At 38.1% G+C, this 19,174-nt stretch overlaps 1 protein-coding gene across 1 annotated transcript; it reads right to left on the minus strand.

The window, feature by feature from the left end:
- Window positions 1–628: 628 nt before the first annotated feature.
- Window positions 629–17,332, minus strand: LOC110449638 (tetraspanin-33-like). The gene is made up of 7 exons (XM_021496623.1): window positions 17,105–17,332; window positions 12,745–12,933; window positions 11,213–11,407; window positions 7,605–7,739; window positions 4,425–4,478; window positions 3,855–3,992; window positions 629–1,823 (listed from the first exon to the last, which is right to left on the minus strand). The coding sequence occupies exons 1-7, from the start codon at window positions 17,180–17,182 to the stop codon at window positions 1,713–1,715; spliced, it is 900 nt and encodes a 299-aa protein (XP_021352298.1). The 5' UTR covers window positions 17,183–17,332; the 3' UTR covers window positions 629–1,712.
- Window positions 17,333–19,174: the final 1,842 nt, after the last annotated feature.

Below are 19,174 nucleotides of genomic sequence, written 5' to 3' on the forward strand. Positions count from 1 at the left end.
TTCCGACAGACTCGTCAAACTTTTGATGATCATTTGAAGTTGTGTATGGTATTCACCATGTTTCTCAATTACCTTAAACCGATTTGACTGCACGTTACAGTATTGTACTACATTATAAGGTACTTGCTCGGAAGGTTAATGTATTTTAAGTGTCAGACTGTTAATCAACCAAGATACAACTTTTTGTGTAGATATATCCAAGTATTGTACTGTGATCATCAGGTTCTTGGTTTCCGCTTGAAGGTATGCACAATATGTTTATTTGATCAGGGTTATTTCTATTTTCCGCAGAATTGTACTGTGGTCAGATTTCCACGTACGATATTCGGAACATTATACTTTCTTGGAAAATGATTTCCAATGTTGTACTGTGATCATACTACTAGACTTAGGTGTGAATATATATATTTCGTAGTATGCATATTTTACTTAGCAATGCCATGGCTTCATAGGATGCGGGTATTCGATGCACAACCGTTTTGCACTGTAAACAAAGTTTTTTTACTTAAATACTTATTTCTTAAAGAAAGTAAATTTGTAAAATAAAAACTAAATGCTTCTATTGTTGACACAGTTAATGAAAGCGGTATCTTGTAAACCCGAGGATATTGACACGAGACACAGAAAAAACAAAAGAAATTATTTATTTCATTCAATGTTATACCGCCCCTATCACAGATCAGCTAACAAATCAACAATGTGTGCAATCACAAAGCCCAAAACGAACATAATTAAACAGGTGATAAAGAAAGGGAAATGTCATGCTGATATAAATCAATATTTACGTCATGTCTGGTTGTTGACTAGATAACATACGACACAGTGAATCACGCAATGCCTTTTATGCTGTGAAGACCTTAAACAAACAATAGCATCCAAAAATACTTACGTTGGTTTAAATGAAAATAGCCATTATTATGTTCATCACCAATTCTGTCACTTGGAATCTGTTATTTCTTCAGGTTGGTAAGTATGAATTATGAAAAGATTCCTGTCATACAACCAAAAGGTGTTCATATGTGACGTTTCGATGACTGGTAGGGTATGTACTCTGTCACCCTCATCAGACAAAAACATATGATAAAGGTGACAGAGTGCATACCGTACTAGTCATCGAAACGTCACACATACATACTTTTTGCTTGTGTTACAGGAATCTTGGAATCCGTTGCAGTAAAGATTTCTCGATATTTACAGCTCTTACTAAATATGAAATAAACTATCGTATCGGTAATAATGCAATAATATGTTTTAGTTTAAATAAAAACCTTTCAATTATAACAGAGACATTACAGTTGAATGAGTTGTTTGGTTTTGTTTTTTTATAAGTTTTGTGTTGTCAATGTTCCTGTAAACATAATACATCCTCCTCAATCTGGAGTAAATTACCAGAATTAAAATACACGGAATTGTATGCGACTGTCAAAAATGGACCATTACTGTTGAATATTTTGTTAATTTGATCTTTGTTACTCAGGAAATGTTTGAAGAAACCGCCATATGGATATGGCACTGTCACCTGTCACGTGATATTTGTGACGTCACTGTTTACGGAAACATTTGACGCTGTTTTTGTTAATTTCGACAAATCGTTAACCGAGTAAAACTTTTGAGATCGTAGCCTTCGAAACAATGTCAATATAACACGGACAAAAACACGTGTTGTAAAAATATTTCACTCGTTTTGATTGTTTTTGTAACAATCGTCGGTGTCATTTGTGGAAGTGATCATCATGTGATGGACCAGGGTGGTAACGCCTCCACTTCATCTTCTGGAGATTGATTTGGTCTCTTAGAGATCTGGCCAAACACATTATAAATATCTGTGAAAACAAAAGTCAAGAGTTAATACAATACCATTCCCAATTAACCAAGTCATAGTTTCGTTCTCACACAAAATGAAATGTCATTATATGACACATAATGCATATCAGTGTCGTACATACAAAGGTGCTTGTTTTTACTTGAGCAAAGATACTTCTGGTGCAACACAGATATGGAGTAGGATCCTTGATCGACAGACTCTTTTGAAGTGGGATTCAAGCGTAGTGTACGTGCATATATGTATTTTTTGGCCGTTATCTAGAGTGACTACAGCGTTAACAAATTCAGACCAGCATAACAAACCTCAGAACGACAACATCGTCATTACCTGTCGGAATGGAATTCTCAGTTTAATGCCTGATCAGACAAGAGCAGTATTTACATATGGTACTGGACTTCCTATAATGATTCCCCAAAGAAGGAGGACAGTGTCCTTTTTATTAATTATTATTATTTTGTTTTGTTTTTACAAAACAAGACAAAACATATATGACATTATACGTAAGTTCATGATTTTTTAGTACATGATTGTTCATACACATTAAACAAAGGTGTCTTTAAAGTTTTAAACTAGTTTTTAGCCCATGATGGTGGGCTATTCAAATCGCCCTGCGTCCGTGGTCCGTGGTCCGTCCGTCGTCCGTCCTTACACAATTCTTGTTATCGCTATTTCTCAGGAAGTACTGGAAGGATCTTTGTCAAATTTTATATGTAGGTTCTCCTTAGAACCTTGAAGTGCATATTTACTTTTGAGACTGATCAGATAAACAAAATGTCCAACAGGCAGCCATCTTGGATTTCGACAGTGAGGGTTTGTTATTGCTATTTTGTTAGGAAGCACTGGAGAGATATTTCTCAACTTTGATATGTAGGTTCCCCTTGGGCTGTTGTTGTGCATGTTTTCTTATGAGACTGATCGGATTTACAAATCTATGATTTTGACAGTTAAGGTTTGTTAGTGCTTTTTGTCAGATAGTACTGGAGGGTTCTTTCTTAAATTTGTTATGTAGGTTTCCCTTGATCCATAGTTGTGCATGTTATATTTTGAGACTGATCATTAAAACAAAATGGCCGAAGGAAGAACTAAACAGATCTTTCTCATATGGCAATGATCGGTTCTGTTTCTTTCATATCAAGTACTGTACTAGTAAATATGTGAAACGACAAACTCACTTTGAAGGTTGTCTTTTATACACAGCAGTATTAAGTTTAGATAAAAAATTACCTCAAGGTGCATTTACTGTTTACATGACTCGATCAAACAGATAAGAGAAAAGAAGAGAAAAGATCAAACTGACAAAGAACTAATGAATATGTTACAATGGTGGGAGTCAAGATCCCTCTTGGATATCTTGTTTTCTTTTACACTCACACTAGACAACATCATCATCATCATCATCATCATCATCTTCTTCTTCCTGATATTATTCTTAACATCTTCCCCCTCGTCACCATCATCGTCATCATCATCACATGATAATATTCTTAACATTATCATCTGACATCATCATTATTGCCTTACATCATCCTCATCGACAGTATCGTTATTTGTGGGATGAGAATTCCTAATAGAATGTCCCGACAGACGGGTGGTGTTTTTAACAATGGGGTGAGAACTCGCAGTACGACGCCCCAGGAGAGGAGCGCGGTGTACTTGTCTGTAATATGAAAACTCTCCATACGAGGGTGATGGCCTTATATGCGGAATAAGAACTCCCTGTACGACGCCACAGAAGACGAGACTGATGACCTTACCTGTGACAAAACAACCCCAATACGACGCCACAGAAGACGAGACTGATGACCTTACCTGTGACAAAACAACCCCAATACGACGCCACAGAAGACGAGGTCAGTGGCATTACCTGTGAGATAAGAACTCCCTTTACGACGCTACATATGACAAGGTCATTGGCATTACCTGTGGGATAAGAACTCCCTATACGAGGCCACAGAGGACAAGGTTAGTGGCATCACCTGTGGGATAAGAACTCTGTACGACGCCCCAGAACACGAGGGTGGTGTCTTACCTGTGGGATTAAAATTCCTAGTATGATTCCTCCTAGGACGATAGCGTTGTCGTTGATCCACTCCCCCAGAGCCCGTAGACAGCCCACCTTGTAAATCCCCAACGTCTTGGCTGTCTCCGACAGAGAGATGACACCACCCTGTATGTAACATATTTCGAATAAGGTTTAACAAGCTTTTAAAGATAGTATATCCACCATCAACATAGCCCATACTTTAAAGACACCAGTTCAACATCGGAATTAACACCGAGGTTTGTTTATTTTTAAATAGGGCTTATAATGGGATTGAAAGTTTGGATAACTATACCCTCTTGTATGGGATTCGTTCAACCTAATTGAGACAAAAGTAATCACCGAACATAACAAAGTTACACTGGTTTGATTGCAAATCATATACAGTCGAACCTCGTTATCTCGAAGTCGACGGGATCGTTGGGAAACTTCGAGTTATCCGAGTATTCGAGTTAAGCGAGTTCCTATGTTTGGCATAAAGCTTGGGAAAGTTCCAATATGAGGCTATGTACCTAGTTTAAAGTATAAATATGGGACAGTTGGATGGCTGTGACTTACGGTATCAGTGGGTTTCATCACCCCACGGCCACACAGGATGTTAATGTATTCTCCCTACAACATCAACATTACAAAGTGTTTATAATCCTGCCCAATTGTCAGTATCTCTGTTAAAAAAGAGCCGGACTTTGTACAAACATTGTATGCTTAAAACATATCAAGTATGCGTCTTAACTAAGATATTTGATACATTTTGATTAGATACATATTTATATATCAATATGTTAATAAAGATACATGTTACCAAATATGGGTGTTAAATTGAGATGGTGTCAATTACGATGTTTGTTAAGTATGGATGTATGCAAAAATTGCTACCATAAAATTCATAATGATTGAAATGCTCATTCAACATTTGGTCAATCACCATTCTATTTTCATTTATTGCTTAAGTATATGTCGTAGCAGTAAACATCGTGTTCATCAAAGTGAGTCCCACTGGTAGGTTAACGTTGTTTGTCTTCTGTTTAAGGTCCCACTGGGAGGTTAACGCTGTTTGTCTTCTGTTTAAGGTCCCACTAGTAGGTTAACGTTGTTTGTCTTCTGTTTAAGGTCCCACTGGTAGGTTAACGTTGTTTGTCTTCTGTTTAAGGATGCTGCTATCTTACACATTTTACTCTGGCTTTATGCCTTTTCTTTAAGGATGCTGATACCTTACATATTTTACCGTGGCTTAATAGTATACCAAAACACTTTCCTGCCGGATTTGTGTAATCTACGACGTTCGTGTGGTAAAATACGACACACAGCACTTAACAGCATTTTTTACCGGTTTAAATTTACGTAATGACTATAAAGAGACTACTTTACAACACGACTGACTGACTTTAGTTTACAGATTTCAGTTTATAACACGTCTATCATATTTTATAACATGAATTATATAAATCAGTTCACAGCACGACTTACATAACTCGGTTTATAACACGTCTCGCAGGCTATATTTTACAACACGACTTAAATAATTCGGTTTATAACACGTCTCGCAGGCTATATTTTACAACATGAATTACATGGGGTCTTTCCTGTCAGAATACCAACTCCGCTTAAAATCACATGTATACATAGGTGGCCAGTTGTGATGATAATGAGTTATAGTCTATTGCAGAAATAGTGTACAGGTAAATTGCACAGGTAAATCAACTTGGGGAACAACCAAATTTACCTTACTTGGGATTGATTTCTCTGTCAATTTAGAAGACATGGTTACTGTAAATTTCAACAAAATATTTAGTATTATAGATGGTAAGTTACATCAATTGTCAAGAAGAATTGTAATACCTACAAGGAGAATAACTGTTCTTAAATCTCTTATCGTTGCAAAAATAAATCACCTGTTTATATTTCTCCCTACTCCAAGTAAAGACATAATTCAATCATTGAACAAAAAAAATACAATTTTGTCTGGCAATCACCAATTGATAGAATAAAACGCTCAACAATTGTTCAAGACTATAGTGAGGGTGGACTCAAAATGATTGATTTAGAAAACTTTATATATGGACTTAAAACTAGCATTCATTGGTTCACCTTCAGGCTTCTTTATTTGAAAATAATTGGATTCAAGCAATGTGATTTATGTAAAGAAAGCAAAGAAACTATAGAACATCTTTTTTAACAGTGTCAAATAACAAATAACTTCTGGCAAGACATACGTAGATGGATATACTTAAAAACTGACCATATATTCGAAATAAAGGAAGATATTGTACTTTTTGGCAAAACTTCTGACTTCCAAAAATCCTTTCCAACTAAAATCATCATGATTCATGCAAAATTCTTCATCTACTTTAGCTCCAGAAAGGTTTTCTGTTTAATAATTGCTATCTTTTAGTGCTGTATTTAATGTGTATTACTGTTATATGTAGGAATAGAAACTGTATTTTATTGCTGCCATTAGTATCAATGTGGCTTCAATTTAGGAATTTTGGTTTTCATATATAATGTAAAAATTAATATTTAATGATTATTTTCTATTACTTAGTGCTGTATTAAATGTGTATTACAGTTATATGTAGGAAATAAAAACTTTTTATCCATTTTGTTATTGACTTTAGTATCATATCTACAAAATGAGTTGACATTCTTAGTTGAAACGGGCTATAACTAAACTTCAAATGATCTCCTATATAAACACCTTTCTTTCAATTCTCCAGAGTTGTTGTTCGGGGAATGAGCCGAATTACATATATCAGCTAACAACATAATTAATATACGTAAAGGTTATTGCATGGTTTTCGAGTAACAAGGGATTTATTACACCCGAGCGAAGCGAGGGTGTAATAAGTCCCGAGTGACGAGAAATCATGCAATAACTGGCTTACTGCATGCTTCCCAACTCGAACAAAACAGAAAAGTTGAGTAAAAAATGTTCACCTGGACAATCTTTTTACCTACCATAGCTACACTGCAGATAATCTACATGTACCTGTGTGAGTGAGTACTAATCATAACCAGGTAAGATTGTCAATAGCCCAGTCTGAGTGTATCCTTCATAATGGATACAAGTGTTTTTGGATTACTATCCAGGTCCAGTGTCAGGGAAGGTAAGAAGTGTCTGTTTAAAATACGGGAAACAATGTTGAATTTATGACTACATTTTCAGTTTAATTTTCAAGATGTGGCAAAGGTACAGGATATTGAAACCATTTTCATATATACAATGTAAGGGTTTATTAATCCCTAAGGAATTCCAGTTCTTTCAATGAATGGTATATTTGAATGTGCAATTTTGTATAAAGGAACAGCTCCTTAAGATTATAAACTTTTCCGGGAAATGCTTATCCTCTCACGTGATAAGGAAATCTTTTTGTGTTTTTCAATCATGAAATTACCATTTTTAACTTTCATTTTTTCCCCCTTATTTTAAATGTGTCAACTAAGTTTATCCTTTCTACTGTATTGACTTCATCGTTACTCACTGATTGATTATCTCCCCTTTCTTACAGCATTTGTGGCCACAGTCCACTGGGCACACCCCCTTTCATGGTCATGTAATCATGATTGGCCTTGAAAGGGGATTATGTGTGCAGTGGACTGTGGTAGCAAGTGATTTATTGCCCACACTTTTCCATTGTGAGAGGTGGGAAGTATGCAGTAAAATTAATATACTTATATTTACAGCATAATTCACTGGCTATTGCAACATGAGTAACAGATTGTATATAAACTACTACTTACCGGCTTTAATTTACAACATGACGGCGGTACTGAGCACTTCTCTGGACTCTTTCCTGTTGGGGTACAGTTAAAGTACATGTTATCGGTCCAGTCTTTGTAACCGTCCTCATTGTCACTCAGACCGCAGCAGTGTAGCTGTAACAATACAGACGTCAATCTACAGTAAAACATGTCTTAAGTAAACAACAGATTGGCCGACTTCTTCAGAGTATATTTTGAAAAAAGATTTGTTCAATACATCTTTTCAAAATGTACTGAAAAGTTACTATTTCCCCTCAGTCTACCATCAGGAATCCCCTGTAGTTTATATATGAATTTTGATATTTTTACCATATGAAATGTTACGTTAGCATTACATAAACCCGAGCTTGTGATCATTCGAACCCTGGACTGATGCTTTCATTCCGAATAGTCAGGTTTCATTTTTACACACGGTTGATTAAAAATGCATTCAGAAACACCTATTTAATATTGCTTTCGAAGGTTTTCAGAAAAATACGCTCACCAAATCAAATTATATATATTACTTACTATTCATGTATCTAAAGATAATTACCATTTGATGAAGATCTTAATAAATAAAGACATGTCTGTGGGTTTAATTGGTCTGGTACGTATAAACGCTGTCTTTCAAAGGCCGGGGTTCAAATTCCAGCAGGAATTGTCTTTTTTATCTGCTTGCCACAGAACGCTACCATAATGACTAAAGCTACACCTGTAATGTTTGCCTCTAATACAATTTCAGTGTAGAGTATCGCCGACATTGGGTTTGGTTTGGTTAAGTATTGTTTAACGTCCTATCAACAGCTTCGGTCATTTAAGAACGGCCTCCCCTGTGTGCAAGATGCATGCGTGTAGTGTATGTGTGTGTGTTTTGGGAGGCTGTGCTATGTTCGTGTTTGTCTCCTTGTGATAGCGCGGAACTGAAGCCGGCTTTATAGTGCTACCTCACTGAAACATACTGCCGAACTACTAGAGTACGAGTTACCGTTTTCTATACGTTGTCTAAAGCAGGTGTAGAAGCTACCGTACACTAACTTGCCGAACTACTAGAGTACGAGTTCCCGTTTTATGTATGATGTCTAAAGCAGGAGTAGAAACTACCATACACTTACTTGCCGAACTACTAGAGTACGAGTTACCTGTTTTCTGTATGATGTCTAAAGCAGGTGTAGAAACTACCATACACTAACTTGCCGAAATACTAGAGTACGAGTTACCGTTTTATGTATGATGTCTAAAGCAGGTATAGAAGCTACCATACACTTACTAGCCGAACTACTAGAATATGAGTTACCGTTTACTGTATGTTGTCTAAAGCAGGTGTAGAAGCTACCATACACTAACATGCCGAACTACTAGACTACGAGTTACCGTTTTCTGTATGTTGTCTAAAGCAGGCGTAGAAGCTACCATACACTAACTTGCCGATCTACTGGAGTACGAGTTACCGTTTTATGTATGATGTCTAAAGCAGGAGTCGAAACTACCATACACTTACTTGCCGAACTACTAGAATATGAGTTACCGTTTACTGTATGTTGTCTAAAGCAGGTGTAGAATCTACCATACACTAACTTGCCGATCTACTAGAGTACGAGTTACCGTTTTATGTATGATGTCTAAAGCAGGAGTAGAAACTACAATACACTTACTTGCCGAACTACTAGAGTATGAGTTACCGTTTACTGTATGTTGTCTAAAGCAGGTGTAGAATCTACCATACACTAACTTGCCGATCTACTAGATTACGAGTTACCGTTTTATGTATGATGTCTAAAGCAGGAGTAGAAACTACCATACACTAACTTGCCGAAATACTAGAGTACGAGTTACCGTTTTATGTATGATGTCTAAAGCAGGTATAGAAGCTACCATACACTTACTAGCCGAACTACTAGAATATGAGTTACCGTTTTCTGTATGTTGTCTAAAGTAGGTGTAGAAGCTACCATACACTTACTTGCCGAACTACTAGAATATGAGTTACCGTTTTCTGTATGTTGTCTACAGCAGGTGTAGAAGCTACCATACACTTACTTGCCGAACTACTAGAATATGAGTTACCGTTTTCTGTATGTTGTCTACAGCAGGTGTAGAAGCTACCATACACTTACTTGCCGAACTACTAGAGTACGAGTTACCGTTTTATGTATGATGTCTAAAGCAGGTATAGAAGCTACCATACACTTACTTGCCGAACTACTAGAATATGAGTTACCGTTTACTGTATGTTGTCTAAAGCAGGTGTAGAAGCTACCATACACTAACTTGCCAAACTACTAGAGTACGAGTTACCGTTTTCTGTTTGTTGTCTAAAGCAGGCGTAGAAACTACCATACACTAACTTGCCGAACTACTAGAGCACGAGTTACCGTTTTCTGTATGTTGTCTAAAGCAGGTGTAGAAACTACTATACACTAACTTGCCGAACTACTAGATTATGAGTTACCGTTTTCTGTATGTTGTCTAAAGCAGGCGTAGAAGCTACATACACTAACTTGCCGAACTACTAGAGAACGAGTTACCGTTTTCTGTATGTTGTCTAAAGCAGGAGTAGAAGCTAACATACACTAACTTGCCGAACTACTAGAGTACGAGTTACCGTTTTATGTATGATGTCTAAAGCAGGTATAGAAGCTACCATACACTTACTTGCCGAACTACTAGAATATGAGTTACCGTTTTCTGTATGTTGTCTAAAGCAGGAGTAGAAGCTAACATACACTAACTTGCCGAACTACTAGAGTACGAGTTACCGTTTTCTATACGTTGTCTAAAGCAGGTGTAGAAGCTACCGTACACTAACTTGCCGAACTACTAGAGTACGAGTTACCGTTTTCTATACGTTGTCTAAAGCAGGTGTAGAAGCTACCGTACACTAACTTGCCGAACTACTAGAGTACGAGTTACCGTTTTATGTATGATGTCTAAAGCAGGTATAGAAGCTACCATACACTTACTTGCCGAACTACTGGAGTACGAGTTATCGTTTTATGTATGTTGTCTAAAGCAGGTGTAGAAGCTAGCATACACTAACTTGCCGAACTACTAGAGTACGAGTTACCGTTTTATGTATGATCTCTAAAGCAGGTGTAGAAGCTACCATACACTAACATGCCGAACTACTAGACTACGAGTTACCGTTTTCTGTATGATGTCTAAAGCAGGAGTAGAAACTACATACACTTACTTGCCGAACTACTATAGAGTACGAGTTACCGTTTACTGTATGTTGTCTAAAGCAGGTGTAGAAGCTAAAATACACTAACTTGCCGAACTACTCGAGTACGAGTTACCGTTTTCTGTATGTTGTCTAAAGCAGGAGTAGAAGCTAACATACACTAACTTGCCGAACTACTAGAGTACGAGTTACCGTTTCCTGTATGTTGTCTAAAGCAGGTGTAGAAGCTACAATGCACTTACTTGCCGAACTACTAGAGTACGAGTTACCTGTTTTCTGTATGATGTCTAAAGCAGGTGTAGAAGCTACCATACACGAACTTGCCGAACTACTAGAGTATGAGTTACCGTTTTCTGTATGTTGTCTAAAGCAGGTGTAGAAGCTACCATACACGAACTTGCCGAACTACTGGAGTATGAGTTACCGTTTTCTGTATATTGTCTATGAGGTTCACCATGTCCTCGTCATCCACAACACCATATTTCTGTATTGCATCCTTCATGCTGTCTCCGGGGAACAGGCCAAGCTTTTCTCGGGCATCCGGGACGAAGTAAAACACGAAGACGAAGATAACCAGAGCCAGCTCCCCAAAGAACATAATGGACAGGAATATGTTATACTAAAATAAAATACACAACAGGAAGTGTTATTAGATACTTGATTGTACTAATATGACAAAACTATAGTATATGTACGTGACATTACATACTTTGTTTAATAGAATAGCAAAATATATTTTGCTGTACTGAAATATTACATAAGTTCGTGTCATTAGATATTTTGTTTACTGAAACATTAAAACAAATTTACGCGTCAGTAGATACTTCCTTATATCAAAATAGTAAGGCAATAAAGTATATGGTATAAGTAACTTTGTTAAAATGAAATATTACAATTTGTTCGAGTCATTAGGTATCTTGTTTACTAAAGCAGAAACATAATAGTAATGTAATAAGTAGCCCGAGTTTCCTCTGGCCCTGATACCAGACTAAGACATTTGAGTTTCCTCTGGCCCTGACACCAGACTAAGACATTCGAGTTTCCTCTGGCCCTGGCACCAGACTAAGACATTCGAGTTTCTTCTGGCCCTGGCACCAGACTAAGACATTCGAGTTTCCTCTGGCCCTGACACCAGAATAAGACATTCAAGTTTCCTCTGGCCCTGGCACCAGACTAAGACATTCGAGTTTCCTCTGGCCGTGACACCAGACTAAAACATTTTGACAGGTAAATGTCTGGTATGGGCCACAGGAAACTCGGGCTGTGTAATGAACTGAACATTTTCGGGGTATCAGTTGAATGTCATATGCATTTCACTGATATAGTAAATTACTTAATACTTTCACTCGTACTGGCCCATTCATGAAAGTATTGAAGTAATCCGTCCCATTCATGAATTTGTAACTCTCTTCAATGGGAAACCATTCATTGGATTTCCTCTGTGCAGGGTTTTTTCACCTCTTGTTACACATGCACTTCTGTGTGAGACTTAAATGCATGAATATCTAAAGCAAGGATAATCATGTACTTCATTAATAAATTACTATTAATTAATAGAAATGACCGCAAAAATAGCGATTATATTTTGACAGACAAAACAAAACTCGCATTACAAAAACCTTACTTTGAGTGTAATACTATATTGTAATATGATGGTGGCACTAATCTGTTGAACTGTAGGACACTGTACACAATAATGCTTTTCTATCTTCCAATCAATGAAATATTGCCGATAAACATCGGGAACCCACATCTTACAGTCCCAACAAAACACATTTGTTCGATTATTCTGCAGCAATGTTGTGTTTAATTTTATCACCCGTTTATCAATCTTCCTCATTTTTGAGCCGACTTTCACACAAGTATGCGGTTCCATTTTTACTGGCCTCCCTTAGGACTATTTTTGTATTGAAACAGGAGTGTGTTACAGGCACGAATTTAAATAAAAGTACTTACTGCTTTGAGAAAGCACGTGTTTTCCCTGAGTGCGCCCATACAGCCGAAGAACGAGATGAAGACGACGACAGAGCCCGCTGTCACCATAATGGTGGCTGGGTCGAGGAAGAAGTCGAACGCGTCCTTTACCACCTTCTGTTTAACCCACAGCACATACGCTCCCAAACCCGTGATGGCCAGCCCGCCAATCTGGTGGTACAATTGAAAAAAACAAAATACTCATTAATGTGACGAAGGACGATCTTAACACGCTGTAAAAATATACAATATCTTAAACAATTGTTCAACAGCAAGAAAATAATTCCCTTTGTAGAATCTTTAAAGTCCGGTCTACTTTCACCTTTTCCTAGAAAACGTATATGATCTATTTACCATCATTTAGACCAAAAATATTAATCTTAAAAATCGGCAATTATTTCTGTTGTATAAACAGATATTTTGTAACATTTTGGTTGATACCTTTTTTGGTATTGGGCTACATAAAGGTAATGTATTTTTTTATTTGGTATTTTCTCTGATAGATATGTCCAGATATCTGTAGCCTTACAGTTGGTGCTTTTGATTGGATGGCATCACAGTAAACACTGTCCTGTGAGTCACTGACTTTTTACCACAGCGCACCCAAACAAGACTTTACGGCAAACATCCATGATGCAAAATACCTGTAACAACTGTAGTGTCTTAAAACAAACATTCTAACTTCCTCGTATACCGGTACATACAAGCCTTGGTCCTCTTCCTCGTATAGTGGTACATACAAGCCTTGGTCCTCTTCCTCGTATACCGGTACATACACGCCTTGATCTTCTTCCTCGTATACCGTTACATACAAGCCTTGGTCCTCTTCCTCGTATACCGGAACATACAAGCCTTGGTCCTCTTCCTCGTATAGTGGTACATACAAGCCTTGGTCCTCTTCCCCGTATACCGGTACATACAAGCCTTGGTCCTCTTCCTCGTTTCCCGGTAAATACAAGCCATAGTCCTCTTCCTCGTATACCGGTACATACAAGACTTGGTCTTCTTCCTCGTCTACCGGTACATACAAGCCTTGGTCCTCTTCCTCGTATCCCGGTACATACAAGCCTTGGTCCTCTTCCTCGTTTACCGGTACATACAAGCCATAGTCCTCTTCCTCGTATACCGTTACATACAAGCCTTGGTCCTCTTCCTCGTATACCGGAACATACAAGCCTTGGTCCTCTTCCTCGTATAGTGGTACATACAAGCCTTGGTCCTCTTCCCCGTATACCGGTACATACAAGCCTTGGTCTTCTTCCTCGTATACCGGAACATACAAGCCTTGGTCCTCTTCCTCGTATAGTGGTACATACAAGCCTTGGTCCTCTTCCTCGTTTACCGGTACATACAAGCCATAGTCCTCTTCCTCGTATACCGGTACATACAAGCCTCCACAGAATACCTGTAACAACTGGGTTTGGCCCTCTGCCTCGTATACCGGAACATACAAGCCTTGGTCCTCTTCCTCGTATACCGGTACATACAAGGCTTCACAGAATACCTGTAACACCTGGGTTTGGCCCTCTGCCTCGTATACCGGTACACACAAGCCTCCACAGAATACCTGGAACAACTGGGTTTGGCCCTCTGCCTCGTCTACCGGTACATACAAGCTTTCGTCCTCTTCCGCGTATCCCGGTACATACAAGCCTGGGTCTTCTTCCTCGTATACCGGGACATACAAGCCTTGGCCCTCTCCCTCGCATACCGGTACATACAAGCTTTCGTCCTCTTCCGCGTATCCCGGTACATACAAGCCTGGATCCTCTTCCTCGTATAGCGGTACGTACATACAAGCCTTGGGCCTCTTCCTCGTATAGCGGTACATACAAGCCTTCACAGAATACCTGTAACACCTGGGTTTGGCCCTCTGCCTCGTATACCGGTACACACAAGCCTCCACAGAATACCTGTAACAACTGGGCTTGGCCCTCTGCCTCGTATACCGGAACATACAAGCCTTGATCATCTTCCTCGTATACCGGTACATACAAGCCCTCACAGAATACCTGTAACACCTGGGTTTGGCCCTCTGCCTCGTCTACCGGTACATACAAGCTTTCGTCCTCTTCCGCGTATCCCGGTACATACAAGCCTTAGTCCTCTTCCTCGTATACCGTTCCATACAAGCCTTGGTCCTCTGCCTCGTATACCGGGACATACAAGCCTTGGCCCTCTACCTCGCATACCGGTACATACAAGACTTGGTCTTCTTCCTCGTATACCGGGACATACAAGCCTTGGTCCTCTGCCTCGTATACCGGTACATACGAGCCTTGGTCCTCTTCCTCGTATACCGGTACATACAAGCCTTCACAGAATACCTGTAACAACTGGGTTTGGCCCTCTGCCTCGTATACCGGTACATACAAGCCTTGGTCCTCTTCCTCGTATACCGGTACATACAAGCCTTGGTCCTCTTCCTCGTATACCGGTACATACAAGCCTTGGTCCTCTTCCTCGTATACCGGTACATACAAGCCTTGGTCTTCTTCCTCGTATACCGGTACATACAAGCCTTGGTCCTCTGCCTCGTATACCGGTACATACAAGCCTTGGTCCTCTTCCTCGTTTACCGGTACATACAAGCCTTCACAGAATTACTAAACTCGGGCCTTTTTTGATTTACAACATACTGTCAAAAATAATGGACAACAAAGACAACACACACAAACTACAGGAAGAGGTGCACATAGGAAGCAAATGGGAAGAGGAATGGTTTATTAAACTCCATCCAGACAAAGGCACTATCCCCGAAATTGCATCAAACTTTCTCAGTTAAACAGCAATACACACTTCATGACCATATATACGGATAAGTAAATTGAAGTTACTACCGATTTCTTACATCCCAAAACAACCTTAAAGAGGCAAAAATGTGACCAATATTACGCCAAACGCAAATAAATCATTGTTTTTTTAAAATTCAACCTAAATGTCAATTCACCACACATGAACCCTAAAATTAGAATACTGCTCTTAAATCTGGGACCAATACTGTAAATCAACATAAACCAAAATAGAAAAACAGGGCAGCACGTTACGTGAACAACAAATTCAGTCACAGACATACTACACCGTCTACAATGACCAATCCTCCACACACAGAGAAAGAGAATGGCTTCCACAAATTAGTACACCGACACGCAGCAATAAACACAAGTGTTCTCATCCTGGTACATGCAAGAACACGATATTCAAACACTTAAATACACATTTAAGCACTCATTCTTTCCATATACCAAACGCAACGGTCTTTCCTCCACATATCTATTATCCAAAGAATAACACTTAAATAATGCAAGGCACGCACATAATGATACACAAGCGATAAAACAATGAATCCATCCTGTATTTGACTTCGTTTGATTTTATAGCAAAACACAAATAACAAAAATGAGAAGGGGAACACATTATTGAAAATACCTAGCCAATGTTTCGAATCATCTTCATTAATGGATAACACTAGAAGAAGATTAGTCGTTCTACTGTCTACATTCTTTAAATAAGAAACAGTTAACCATAACGACACCACAGAGAGGCAAACATGGATAGTCGTTAACATGTACTTAGGATGATCATAGATACGGTCATATACTTCTCCGCTATTCACATTCTAGCTTCAATATTTTTAAGAGCGGATACATATAAAAACAAAATATTAGGATTGTTTATTTACATGATGGTTTAATAAGTTGTCCTTTAATTCTAATCTGTGAGTAAACACGTATGATTGTCTGATAAACGGTTATCGATGAACTCGATGATAACATGTATAAGCTTGTGATAAATAATTTGCCGTTCCTCAAATCTCACCCACTAACAGTCATAACTTCGATTGGGTAAATAAAGGGTATATGCTGCCTTGACTGCGCCATTTATGTATCTCTTTTATAAAAGAGCTCCAAGCTTGAACATCGAAGAAACAGCTATTATAGAGGAGTGATTAACACTTGGCGATAGTAATTAGGACTTTATAGTAATTAGGACTTGGCGATTATTGATAGTAATTAGACTTGGCGATTATTAATAGTAATTAGGACCTGGCGATTATTGATAGTAATAAGGACACCTTTATGTAACAACACTTTTATTTGTCATAATATTTCTGTAGTTAAAACACGTAAATCACGTGAACAATGAGTATCATATTTAAAAAAAAATATTTGTCACCGTTTTACATATGTGACAAAGTGATTAGCTTCCCAGGCCATTATCATTAAGGTAGACGACTGGACTCAATGCACTGTAAACAACAGCCCAGCCAACCAATCTGAACTAGACAACAAAACGAACGTAGTCAGATAAAGGACGATCACACATGTATGAACGAACTTACCCATATCACAAAATTTTCAAAGAACAGGAAATATTTGGTGAGAGGATTGACAGCTGTTTTGTCTCGTCTTCTGCCCATTGTGTCACTCTAGGATACTCTAACAGATCTTCTGGTCACACCATCAGGTTAACGGCATTAATATAATCCTCCAGTGTCTAAATACGAACGTGTCCTGGTGTAGTGTACATTACCAGGAAGACTGACGACTGATATAGCTTGGTGGGGTCAGAAGTCAATACAACCCCTGATAACGGTATAGCGCGGTATTGTTGACGTATTTTATCTCAATTTATTACACGATACGCGTAGCTATGGCTGATGTAAAGTGCGTTTTACCTGCAGTATGCAGGTGTGCAATCCATTCCGGAAGGTTTTTTTAACCCGACTTGTTATCATGTGCATGCGGCTTTTTATATAATTCATTGGTTATTTATAAATACTTAAAAAAATGTAAATGATCGGTTGGCTTGTTACAGGACGGGGGAATACAATAGGCAAATTCGGGGATCGAACCTCACGAATCTCCGATCTCCACTACTTAAACTAATGGACCGTTGGAATTCGGCCCAGACCAGGTATATTTACTAACGCAAATATCAACTTAAGTTAAAGTTTTAATGTACTTTTACATCCGTATGTATCAGAAACCAATGGTACTATCAGATTTACAGGTATTATAAAGCATTGCTTTCAAGCTTTTCAACTACAGGCAAACGATGCAACAGCTGAATTTCGATTACCTCAAATCAATTCACCATCCAGCATTTTCTTACTGTTTATCATCTCCTAACAACCTTAGTACAGCTGGATAACGTTAAACTAGGGAAGTTTTTAAAGAGAGATACAAAGTATCGAAATACCTTACTATCAACTGGAATATGAATTTCAAGATACTGAAGAGATATTTGGAAGACTACGCCAGAAATTAGGCTAAACGAGAGTATGCTTAATTGGATTTACTTTCAGAGTTGTTGGTCAAATCTATTTTATTCCGTCATTCAATTAAGATTTAACTGCTTGAAAAGCAGAACGAAAACAAAAACAAAGTTTGCATTGCTTGACCCGGATGTCTAAACCACACTCAACGATCTGCATGATGTAGCTGTGTTTGCAGTCAAGCATCTAATACTAGTAACTCAAAATAGGCTTGCTTGATAACCAAAGGAAACTCTACCTAAATATTTTCTCTCTTTTTTTGAAACACTAGCTAATCACTTCTTTGCATTACAATCATTATGAATAACCATTAATGATGAGTATACGGGCCTGCCTCGCTTGTATTGGATTCCTAGACTTAACAAGAATCCTTATAAACGAACATTTTATTGCTGACTTTTCTTTCTACATGTATTTGCATGCCCAATCCATCATCCTGACTTGTGGAAAGCACAACAGAGGCCAAAATGATAAAAAGTGAAGATGAAATCGTAAGGATTGAGTTCCTGGTTGACAATATCTGTGTCGAAATAGGTGCCAACATTTTCCAGAATTCTGTAAGCATTCTAAACAAAATGTGCCCGTATTCTTGCTGACTTGCTTTTTATTTTATCTGAGTTGAATTTATTTTTAAATAGATCTAGCTGATTCCTTTAAATTCAAATGAAAATATATCGACGTTGTGCAGGGACGATTAACTTCAATAAGCTGTACAAAAATCATGATTGCGATTTTCCTATCGTAAACTTTCCCTTTCTTGATAGTAACATACCATCTTCTCAAACCTAAGATGTGTACATGTGGTGGTTGATTCTGTATTCAAGAGCCCCCTCAGAATATCATCATTTCTACGATAGATGTCGATTGCTGATAATGTATTGCATGCATATAAAAAATTGTAGATATCTAGGCATAGTAAAAGCAATGTCTCACGCGCTCATCACACGTCACGGATAACACTCGTTTATTGCGCAAAAATGGATATATTCCAAGATATGATATAAATGGCATCTTACTTGGTAAGATTATTTAGTGGAAGAGCCAGAGAATGATTAATATTCAGCATAGACCTTCAACAGGTATTAACCTTCAACAAAGATATAGGTCAGTAAGTTCACATATATCGACAGTCAA

Source organism: Mizuhopecten yessoensis, unplaced genomic scaffold, assembly GCF_002113885.1.
Source record: "Mizuhopecten yessoensis strain PY_sf001 unplaced genomic scaffold, ASM211388v2 scaffold4723, whole genome shotgun sequence".
Taxonomy (NCBI): Eukaryota; Metazoa; Mollusca; class Bivalvia; order Pectinida; family Pectinidae; genus Mizuhopecten; species Mizuhopecten yessoensis.